The sequence below is a fragment of the Bos taurus genome, chromosome 6 (genome assembly GCF_002263795.3).
Source record: "Bos taurus isolate L1 Dominette 01449 registration number 42190680 breed Hereford chromosome 6, ARS-UCD2.0, whole genome shotgun sequence".
Classification (NCBI taxonomy): Eukaryota; Metazoa; Chordata; class Mammalia; order Artiodactyla; family Bovidae; genus Bos; species Bos taurus.
In genome coordinates, this window is record NC_037333.1 from 19065054 (window position 1) to 19077490 (window position 12437).

The following is a 12437-nucleotide window of genomic DNA, read 5'->3' on the forward strand; positions in this document are numbered from 1 at the left end:
AGAAAAGGGACTAAGAATGGAGGCCAAGAGTAGAAATGAAATTTTCACTGTACTGTCTTCATATTCATTCATCTGCTTTGGTTCCTTAACTGTGGAAATGACAGAGGACATTGTCTCTCATCTGACTACTCTCTGGATTCTACATAAAAATTATCACAAAGTTTATTATTTATATATAAACGTCATCATAATTACTTTTTTGTATAAATGTTTTTTATAGTGATAACTTTTAAAGACATTTTTAAAAACCACCTTTCCTCTTTCAACTTACGCAAAATTTGAAAGAATACCCTATTAATAAAGGATAAAAGAAAATAGCATTTAACTCTTACCAGAACCAATTTCCTTCCTGTTTGCCCAAAAGTCCTTTCTACCTCCTCCATTGGCAATAAGGCAGCTTAACCAGTACCTAGCATAATACCTGACACACAGTAGGTATTCAGAAAATATTTGTTGAATAAATGGATCTGTTATTCGGCAGATATTAGAGAAAATGCTATGAACTAGACACTGTTCTGGGACAAAGTCCTTACTTTTATGGAGCATACGGTATATTGGGAGAGATGGATGAGTAGGTAACATATATGAAATAATTAGAAATTTGAACACTTACTGAATATTTAATTATATTAGGTATTATTGTTAATATATTGAATGTTTTAGTCATCCTATGGTTATATTTTTTAAGTCATTTTATTTCAGAGATACATATTTATGTGCTAAATGATATATGGGATTTATATCAAGATGATAATTGTAGTTGAGAGGCTTGAGTAGGAGGAATAAATGAAATAAATTGTCTATGAGTTATGATTGTTCAAGCTGGGTGTTGGATACCTACAGGCTGATTATACTCGTGTATGTCTATTTTCATATTTTTAGATATTTTTCTTAATGAAAAGGTAAAGAGAAAGAGAATAGGAAGAGATGAAATGGAGACAGAAAACATTGGCAACAGAAAAGTTAAATGAGAAAACACGTTGAGTTAGTGCACTACAATTATCTATATGTCTTCTTACATAAAATGAAGCAATTAAAAATGTTTTTTAATATGAAATGTTTATACTATCACATTTCTTAATCCCCAAGGATTAGTTCCAAGAATAGAAGACTAATGTATACCATAGCATGGATCCTGAATATCCCAAACACCATTAGGATAGTTATCTCTAAAAAAAATGGACCAGAAAGCTTAGACCATATAATATCTGTTTTTGTAAATTCTCATTTTTTTTCTTAAAGCATAATTAACCATATTTCAGTATATAACATGCTAGACTAAGACCCTGGAAGTACCTGTCCTGCTCCTTATTTGTCACAGGTACCTTTGATAAGGGTGTAAGATGATTACTGACCTTGTGTTCACCTTCTTGGTTTTGCCCTCCGGCTGATTTTTGTTTCTGTGAGTGAAATAAGAAAGTAAAGTAGCCACTGCCTAATTGTTATTAGATGTTAATACTGTGAAAACTGGTTTCACACCTTATATAGCCCTCTTTTTTGTTTCAGTATTAATAAGGTATAATTGACACAGAAGAATTGTATATATTAAATGTGTACAACTTGATGTTTTGATATATATACATTATTAAGTGATCACCAAAATCAAGCTAATTAACATATCTATCACTTCACATAGTTACCATTTTTTTCTTAGCAAATTTCAAGTATACCATGCAGTACTGTTATAGTTGCTGTATATAGTAACTATAGTCACTATGATGTACATTAGATCTCCAGAATTTATTCATCTTGCACAGCTTAAACTTTGTACCCTTTGACCAACATCTGCCCATCTCCTCCCGCTGATCCCCTCACTCCTGGCAACCACCGTTCTACCTCTGCTTCTGTGAGCTTGCCTCTTTTTAATTCCACATGTAAGTGAAATCATACAGTATTTCTACCTCTTTCCTACTAATGCTTGTCACAACTCTTATGTTTCTAATTGGGATCACTGAGTTGTACAATTAAAATGATCAGGACATTAATTAGTGACCCCAGAAATCTCAAGGGTCAGGACAAGACCTTGAGTTATATTTGACCCAAGGCAACCCTATTCTCTAGATGGAGAAATCACCTATATTTTGTTCATATTAGATTTCTCAGTTTGACTTTCACCAGGAAGTTGGTCAATTCATGACCATTATCAAGTCCCCGCTATGAACTTAAAGCTCACAAGGCCAGACTTTCACATCAAGGAACTTAATTATCTGCAATGCGCTCCTTGCAGAATCTCGTAGAAGCCTGGTTTTCTTAAATTCCTGCTGCTACTATACGTTCTACTACAGAGTTTCCTAGGATACTCAGTGAGAAACAACATAGTCCTGCTCTAGTCCTGTCACACCTTTTACCTGTTCTCAGCTGTGATTTCTTGGCCTTGGTTAACCTGCACTACTCTGTGGCAGATCAAAAATCCCTCTTCTCCACTCACTGTCCTCCTACAGTAGAACTTGATTTCCTTGGACAAACACGCCAGCCTCTTATTGCAAGCTAAGATGCAAGATAGAGAGAGAAAACAAGATGAGTGGCACACACAAGAGCCTGCCATTTTCAGACTGGGCTGATTTGAAGTGTGCCTACCCTAGAAACGAATACCGCTGCCAGATCCCACTAACCAGAAGAATGATAAAAATGCAAGAGCTTTGCCTCTCCACACGGGAGTACATCCCACAAGAAATGCAGCTGCCACTGCTCTCGTAATTCCCAAAATTCTATCCCAGAAAATACTACATTCTGCCATCTCCACGTATGATGTTGTCTTCTTCTTATTGTTGTTCAGTCACTAAGTTATGTCCGACTCTTTGTGACTTCATGGACTGCAGCACGCCAGGCTTCCCTGTCCTTCACTATCTCCTGGAGTTTGTTCAGACTCACGTCCCTTGAGTCAGTGATGCCATCCAACTGTCTCATCCTCTGTCACCCTGTTCTGCCCTCCGTCTTTCCCAGCCTCAGGGTCTTTTCCAAGATCTACACTGATTGTGCAAGTTTGAGGAGCCCCATTGTCTCCACACAAGACTTGGTCTTGCAAATTCCAGCCCCACAACATGGCAGCCTCTTTTAGTACAAAGTGACTTGCTCTCCACACTGGACTATACTTACAAGAATTACAGTTTGAGGTCCCAAACAAACATGAACAGCAAATGAATCTCGTTATCTAATAAAGCTGCCATCAATCTGGTTACACAATAAAATCACATTGGATTCTAGGTGAATAAAACAAAAATGATACTGGAGCTTCATCCCGAGAAACTCTACTTCTTACTGATCTAGAGTGGGCCTGGGTATCACTGTTTACTAAAAGCACCTAGATGATTCTGATGGCTTCATAGCACTGGTCCAATATGATATATTGCCACTTCTACCAAGGATATTGTTCAGTAAGTCTAGGTTTGTGATTTCTGCTTGAAGTCAGGCCTCTCCCAGAGTTTCAGTTGCAGTCTACACCAGGGCCTTCACACCGAAGCCGGTGCCAGACAGAGAGCAGAAGATAGATGAAACCTGAACTCTGTATGCCTGGTTCTCCTCTGTTCCACCATGTGTCTTCTCCGTAAGTGACATGGCTGTTTTCACACAGTGAATTAATTCATAGCCCTTTCTGTCCTCCCTAACCTGTCCAGCCATAGCCTCAAAGATTGGTATAACGCCTGTGGCCATCACACCTGGGTTCTCATTCCCTCCAGGTATCACTAATGAAAGAGGAGTGGGGAGAAGACAACAGCTCCCCCTCCAAACCTCTGTTAAATACAGAAGTACCTTGAACTTCTGCTTGTATAATAGCAATACTGCTGAATATTGTTACTGTCTCCTCCACTGTAAGTGCTGAAAAAACTGCAACAGTGCCTGGTACTTCGTGGGTGTTCAGTGAAATGTTTGATTGATACATACATGAAGGAACGAATGAATAGATGGAGAAGAGCTGTTTCTATCACAGAAGTGGAAAGATGCTGCCATGGCTTCACTGTTAGGGCCCAGTATGTTACATGGATCATTGGAACAATAAGCAGAGGACTGGGGGAGCAGAACTCATAATCTTAACCTGAAAAGTCAACACTTGCTCTTTTTCTTAAGCACAGGCTTGCCTCTTTTCAAGGCACCTAAACGTGTGCCATCTCCTTGTTGCTCCATTTCTGCTTTTCTTCTTAGACCTCCCACATTGCAGCAGTCTGCTTGTTATAAAATGCTCAGTTCTGCTTGCTTCGCCTTTACCAGTTTCCAGCTCAATAGTAACCTACTTGTTATGTCCCTCCTCTTAAAATAACAGTGGGGGCTTTCCAGCTCTACAGCAGAGTTTCAGAGAGATTAGTTAAATGTACAGTAAGTCCTGTCTTACTCATTTTCTGACTTCTACAGTGTTTTGAAAGTACTGAACGCTAAGACTGCTTATCCACAAGACCTTTTGAGTAATGGTATGTTTATTTTAGAATTTCGACCTAAATGGTAATTGTATCACTGTATGCGGGAGAATGAAGCCAAGGTGTTTCAGTAATCATATAGTACCAGGGGCTTGCTGCCTGCAACGACTCAGGGCAGATGAGTCTGGTGCCTCTGTTCTGAAGGACTGGGGTTCAAGGATAAATAAGCAGGAAGAACAGAATGAAGATCAGCTCTCTTTGCACTCTAGCTCACATGATACCTTTTGGATCAAGGGGTACTGTTTCTCTTCAACTACTTAAATACTTAACTACTATTAAGGAGACTCTCAGTGGCTCTGGAAGAGTTTAGGGTTTGAAAGGTACATGGCCTTTGAATCTCTTAAGGCTCTACAGAAATGGAAAAGATAAGTGGGGTCAGCAATACTGAGGTCCATTTCTGTGAGTTGTTCTGAAAACTGCTAAGATCCAAATCCAGCAACATCTGTTTTACCTACTTACCAATACCTTTATCCTTTGGGCTTAAGATAGTATTTTTGAAAATATTGTCCACAGACCTTCTTTAGAATCATCTAATGGTATTTGTTTAAAAACAACAACAACAACAACAAAAACACATTTCTGAGCCCTGGATCTATTGCTTATTAGCAGAATCTGTGAGTGAGGCCTTGAAGTTACCCTGACCAAACCACTCAGCTGATTCTCTTGAACCATAAAGTCAAGACTGCTGGCTTGAGATTCCACCAATATTAAGCTTCAGATAAGCTTCAAATACTCCCAAGAGACAACAGCATTGTGAGCAAGTATTAGTCATTTTTCTTGAAGGATCTGAGATCAGCTTATAATAAAGTAATTGAGAAGAACGTGAGGACACAAACACCCAAGGAGGAGGAACAGGACACCACATACAGATAGAGAGAGAATGCCAGAGAGCCCAAGAAAACCTTCTCTACTTCACTCTTTTTCCCTCAGTTATTTGTCCTGTATCATAGTTTAGTTCAGATCAATAGGAGTATATTGAGTCCCTGCCATGTCCAGGGCATTAGAGATAAAAATATACGGGGACTAGAGTAGTCGCCAGTCCAGGTTCGATGCACAATACTGGATGCTTGGGGCTGGTGCACTGGGACGACCCAGAGGGATGGTACGGGGAGGGAGGAGGGAAGAGGGTTCGGGATGGGGAACACTTGTATACCTGTGGCAGATTCATGTTGATATTTGGCAAAACCAATACAATATTGTAAAGTTTAAAAAAAAAATAAAATTTAAAAAAATATATACGGGAACTTCCCGGGCAGTCCAATGGTTAAGACTCTGCGCTTCCATGGCAGGGGGCACAGGTTCGATCCCTAGTCAGGGAACTAAGATTCTACATGCCATACAGTGTGGCCAAAACAAATAAACATAAACAACACTGTCACTGTCCTAGAGGAGTTTACAGTTTGCTAGAGAAGCAGACTCTTAAATAGGCAATTTACATTGCTGTAAGCCAAGGATAAAGTCTGGCACAAAAAGCCTGGGGGCTGAGAAGAGGGCCTCCTAATGCAAACTTGGCTCCTAGACAAGGAATTGCCTGAGTAGGGAAATAAGTAGAAATTAGGCAGGTGGGAGGGGGTTTGTTTTCAGGAGAAACTAAAACCCAGGAGTTGGTGGGAGTTGGAGCCTGTTTCCAACCAACAGTGTACAACAAAAAAGACTCTTGAGTCCTAAGGTGATCCCTATCAGGGGACTGATTACAGTCCACAACTCAAGTACAAGGAGTAGAGAAAGATAATCCACGATCCTGGATACATAGACATGGGCAAGCCAGGGAGTGTGTATGTCTTGATAATTTTTCAAAGCCCTGCTTTGTTAGGCATCTAGAAGACTTCTTAGAGCAGTCCTTCCTATTTATTCCAAGTTTATAGTCTCGAACTGTTCATTGCAGTTGCTCCAAAAACATGTTAGAACCAGTTTATGGGCCCTCCCTTCCCTGGTAGCTCAGCAGTAAAGAATCCACCTGCCAGTGAAGGAGACATGGGTTCTATCCCTCATCCAGAAGATCCCCTGGAGAAAGGAATTGCAATGCACTCTAGTATTCTTGCCTGGGAAATCCCATGGACAGAGGAGCCTGGAGGGCTGTAGTCCATAGGGTCACAGAAGAGTCGGACATGACTTAGCAACTAAACAACATTGGCCCTCTCTGGGATATTGTGCACATAATTGCAATAACTAATATGTTGAAAATACTATAAAAATTGTTCAAAATATAGATGAGAATGTTTTGGCAATCACTGGAAAGATATAGGAAAAATAGGAATGTTAATGATTTCTGGGGGTGGGGGACTAAGAAGAAATGTAAGAGGAGTTTAGGTCTCACTGCTTATTACCCTTTTATATTGTTAGAACTGTTTACCATGTATATTTACTGCCTATTCAAACAAGTTTAAAAGAGAACTAAAGAGACACATTTATACCATAGCATGAATACGTTTGAAAGAGGGATTTAATTTATATTAAAAACTAAATTAATGATTCGTTGATAAAACAGTGACAGCAGTGATATCACCATTGTTTTGTCTGCTGCTGCTGCTGCTGCTAAGTCGCTTCAGTCGTGTCCGACTCTGTACAACCCCATAGACGGCAGCCCACCAGGCTCCCCCATCCCTGGGATTCTCCAGGCAAGAACACTGGAGTGGGTTGCCATTTCCTTCTCCAATGCATGAAAGTGAAAAGTGAAAGTGAAGTTGCTCAGTCGTGTCCAACTCTTCGCGACCCCATGGACTGCAGCCCACCAGGCTCCTCTGTCCATGGGATTTTCCAAGCAAGAGTACTGGAGTGGGGCAGCTTGAGAAAAAAATGGGATTAGACAGATATCAATTTTGTGTATCCTTTATAAATTTGTCCTTTTTTTTTTTTTTTCAGTTTGCAGCTCATCTTGTGAAGATGAAATATCCAAGAATCTGTATTCTAGATGGTGGCATTAATAAAATCAAGCCCACAGGCCTCCTCACCGTTCCTTCTCCTCAAATATGAAGAACAAGAGCATCGCTGTTAAAAGGACAGAGTAGCCGCACCCCCCACAGCACACTGTCCACACCCTTGCCACTCTGACAGAGCCAGACTTCCAGATTGTTATGTCTTCATAAAGTTTTGTCATGAGACATTTATTTTTTAAAATGCATGACCCAAATGTTCAGCTATCCAGGAATCAAACTTGACTGTACATGTATTGCTGAAAGAATTTTCTTAATGGTGAAATCCGACCATGTATTTTTACCACATCAACACAAAGCCAGAAGAATTCAATTGACGAGGCAGGTTTAGCATTATCAAGAAATCTTGCTGCACTGAAAAGGCTGTCTTCCCACAACACTGAACAGATAGTCCTAACAGCGGTATTCTTTAGGAATATAGACTGAATGTGGGCTGAAATCATTCTCCCATGATAAAGAAAAGTGAAAAGCTATTCACCATACATTCCTTATAAGTACATGTTACATTTGGTATCTCATTTTTGGCCCAGACGTGTGTGTGTGTGTTTAGAGGGAGCATTATTTAGCCCATTGGAGAAAGTAATAACAGTTCTAAAAAAATGACAGTCAGAAACTATTCATATTATATAGAATATTGTTCAGCTTCTGTAGCTGAGACACTAAAAATAAGAGTGACTTAGACAAAATAGAACTTTATTTTTCTCTCATGTAACACCCTACAGAGTCAATGTAGGGCTAGTGTATTGAATTCATGGTTATTAAGAACTCAGGTGTCTTTTTTCATTGATCTACCACCCTCAACACTGGGTTTCTATCTCATAGATCAAGATGGCTATTCAACTCCCACTATCACATCCGCAGTTTGGAAGGAAGGGAATCTCAGAGGAGGGAGGAGGAAAAAGAAGAGAAGGTAAAAATAGAGAGGAAAAAGAGAAGGGAGGGCATGTTCCTTCTCTTTAAGGGCACAAACCAGAAGTTGCACATGTTCCTTCTGCATACATACTATTAGCCAGAACTTAGGCATGTGGCCACAATTAGCTATCAAGAAAACATGAAATATAGTTTTGACTGGGCAGTCATTTACCCAGTTAAAGTTTTTATTACTGTTTAGGAAGAGGAGAACACATTGAAGGACAGCTGGCAGCCTCTGCCACATAATCCTAAAAATCAGACATTTCATTGAATCTAAGATATATCACAATTTTATGCACCATGAAGAAAGGAAAATGCAGCCAAATAAACTGTGACACCCTATCAATTATAAGATTCATTTCCATTTCAGAAATGTGAAAAAATATGCATATTAGAATTATTAAAATACAGTATGTCTTTTTGACTTTTCAATTTTGTTTTAACTACAACATGTTCTTTTTTATCTTTAACTTGTATTTCTCTTTTCAGTATTAGGACTACATAAGTAGAATATTTCAATAAGAACCTCAGTCCAACTCTCCAGACTATGGTTTTATGACTGCAGTTTGTTTTGGGGTTTTTTGTCATCTATATTTTTTATTCAGATATAATTTATATACCTTAAAATTCACCCTTTTAGAATGTATAATTCATGTTTTTTAGTAGATTCACAAACCTGTGCAATAATCACTGTTAATTTCAGAACATTTTCAAAACCCAAAGAAGAAATCCTCTACCTATAAGCAGGCATTCCCCATTGACCCCCTTCCAAGATCTTTAATTTGATTTTTATGTATGGAGTGAGATAAGTAGCCAACTTCATTCTTGCACGTAGATGTCAAGTTCTCCCAGCAGCTGTGTTGGGTTTTTTGCTCAATTAAATTATATTCAGTCATTCACCAAATAAAATACTACTCCTTGCAAGACACTGACATAATCAATGGTTGTATCATTCTGTGATCTCCAGAGAATATACAAAGAAAAATGTGAGAATTAATGAGAAAAGAAAATTTTACCATGATTCCTCTAACATCATTTACCATCATCTACCCTGGTTAAGAAAATAAGTCGTCCTATCCATTCCTTCAGCCTTTGATGACTTACTTGACTGCATAATCAGTGTAGCACTGATGATTGTTTGGGAGAAATGCTTCGGAGTCTTAACTTTGCCTTCCTGAAAAAGCAGAGAAAGATGGAGGAGCAGAGATGTGAACTGAATAGGGTGGTAGGTAGTGAGAGAGGGTGAAGACCTGAGTTGTGAGGGTGGCTGTGTGAGAACATAATAGTGGCCAGCCTCCGTTACAACTTTGCCTTTGTTCTTTCTTAAAATGATACATTTAGGCTTATTTTGAAAAACTTGGAAGTTTTTTTAAAACATTCAAATTATGAATAATATTTAATATTCTCAACAGTAAAATAAGCAAGCATACAATCCCTGCCATATCTACATACAGGGTATGTTTTTCGATGGCAGATGGTTTCAACAAAGTTGACCCCACAACCGTTTGTTGAATTAAACCCTATATAACCCGTGACTTGTAGAGGTCCTTTTTTAATGTATTTTTGACTCCTACACAGTCACTATCAGCAGTGTTTATTTTGGCATCAGCAGTCTCTTCCCTCTGCCTCAGTTCAGTTCAGTTCAGTCGCTCAGCCGTGTCCGACTCTTTGCGACCCCATGAATCACAGCACGCCAGGCCTCCCTGTCCGTCACCAACTCCCGGAGTTCACTCAGACTCATGTCCCTCTGCCTGGAATGTCCTTATTACCGCCACCAGCTCCACAGACACACACACGCACACATACATTTACAGATTCTTCATAATCTAGCACCAGTAGCATGGTCTCCAGTTTTCTCTGACTTCTGTGTGCTGCATTGAGCCTCAAGTCTATCAAAGCATTCCATTCATACTTCTAGTAATAGACTTGTTACATCATTTTGCAATTATCTGTTCACATTTGGAACCTTTATTTTTAAAATATGAGCTCCCTTTAAAGTCAGAGTCTATAATTTATACCTTTTGTTATCTTCAGCAGCCCAGTACACTGGCGATACTTGCTGTATGTAGAATTGAATCTCTAGCTTAGAGATTTGATATGAATATAAGAAATCCAGGTAATTTTTTTCAAGTGCCAAACTCATCTGGTACCTGATGATATATAAATAAATTGAAAATTCAATTCATGGAGTAAAGATAGGATCTCTAATATTTTACCCAACTCTAAAATTCTATACAACAGGATAAACTAAGCTAGTTGCATCTACTTTCCAAAACATAGAAATGCTAAATTTAGAAATGTTAATAAAAATATCTCATACTTAACCAAGACTGAAAGAATAAAACAAATTTCTGATGTCAGCTATAAAGAGGAGCTGGGATATCAGATATCAATATAGGCCCTAGGAGCTGAAGTTCATAGGGATAGAGGCTTTGGGTCTTCTGGTAAGGAGTTGGTACTAAGACTCCTTTACAAAGTGACAGTTTCAGAGAACTCTTTGCTCCATGAAGTGATTAGAGATGGCTTTCAGCCAAATCGGGGAAACTATAGGGAAGATGGTCATGGCCTGTTATTTTGAGGGAAGACATCTGTTTTAGACAGATGGAGACATTCAATGGAAAGGCTGGATTAAGTCCCCAGACTAGGACAGGCTTCAGGGCATGTGTTTACCTGACTGTTTAAAAAGGAGAGTAATGGACCTTCCCTCGTGGCTCAGTGGTAAAGAATCTGCCTGCCAATGCAAGAGACACAGGCTTGATCCCTGATCTGGGAAGATCCTAGATGCTGCAGGGAAGTGTCTGCTCCACAGCTACTGAACCTGTGCTTTAGAGCTCAGGAGCTGCAACTCCTGAAGCCCTCGCGCCCTAGAACCCGTTCTCTGCAACAGGAGAAGCCACCACAGTGAGAAGCCTGCATTCCACAACTAGACAGTGCCCTGGCTCACAGCAGCCACGGAAGAGCTGGCATGGCAACAGAGACCCAGCACAGCCAGAAAATAACAAATGAGAGCATGAATTATATCAAACTTCTGGACTTCCCTAGTGGCTCAGATGGTAAAGCCTCTGCCTACAACTAGTACACATTGTAAATAAGCTATTTAAAAAGTTTGCCATTTTATTTTTAAGTTACATGTATTTTTATCTTCTCTGAGTAACTTTCTTGTTAATATCTTATGATAGGTGCTTGTCACATGAAGACTAAACCTGGATCTTGGCAAATTCCATATTCTATAGATAGACTGTTATATTTGTAGCTGGTACTAGTGACTTTCAGGCCTACTCTCTCCTCTTGGAGTGATGATCTTTGATATCTTTTCTCCTCCCTTTGAGAGGACTCATTTTTAGTTTTCATTGTTTGCAGCATTTCAATACCGCTCTGTTCTAATGCTCACGGTGGCCAATAAGCAGTGCCCAGGTGCCCAGCTACAGCATTGCCAGCGTTCCTTGATATCATGTACTAATCCTCAGGGTGATGGAGACGTAAACACTGTCCTGCCTTGGCTTAAGACTAATCTCAGAGCTATAGCAAATGCATTTAAAGCCTTAGATCAGATTCTAAATACGGCTTCTTGCCACACTGAAAGAGTCAACTTTTGAAACTATTATTGTCGTAATAGGTAGCTGTGACTTTTTGAAAAACATTACATGGCCTACCAATCTTTTAAAAAGCAGTTACAGTGTGATCATTAAAGTACTAAAAATTGAGACAGTCCATGCATTAATTTTCTCATTAATGCTGGAAACTCTTTTTTTTTTTTTTTTTTACCATTATTAATTTCTTCTCAACTCTATTTGCATACTCTTCAGTCTTTTATGGTAGGATAATTTACTGTTTTCAGGCTTATAGTTTGTTAGAACTGTTCCTACTGGCTTGGAACTGCTAAATGTGCCCATTTCTTCCCAGTTCCACATTCAGTGACCTTGGTAGCTTAAAATTGGCCATGGCAGGAGTATTTAGAAATAGACATCATGAAACATGGCTTTCTTTGCACTCATTTTTATTTTTTTGAAAGCCAGTTAATAATATTTAGCAGAAAGCTACTGATTTTGACCATCCTATGCTCAGCATATTACCTGTAGATTATAAATCATGAAGATAAATTTAAAGATCATCCAATCCAAACATCATTACCCAAACAATAACAGTGAAATGATTTTGTGCAAATCACATAGCTAGTAAAAGA

At 39.1% G+C, this 12437-nt stretch overlaps 1 protein-coding gene across 2 annotated transcripts in view; it reads left to right on the forward strand.

Annotated features, from left to right (window-relative positions):
• Positions 1-9182, forward strand: part of TBCK (TBC1 domain containing kinase) — a 208963-nt gene extending 199781 nt beyond the window's left edge. For both annotated transcript variants that reach the window (XM_002688086.6, XM_005207674.5), the window contains exon 26: positions 7272-9182. In XM_002688086.6, coding sequence (XP_002688132.1) covers positions 7272-7382 — 111 coding nt within the window. In that variant the 3' untranslated portion in view covers positions 7383-9182. The remainder of the gene's footprint in view (positions 1-7271) is intronic.
• The last annotated feature ends 3255 nt before the right edge of the window (positions 9183-12437 follow it).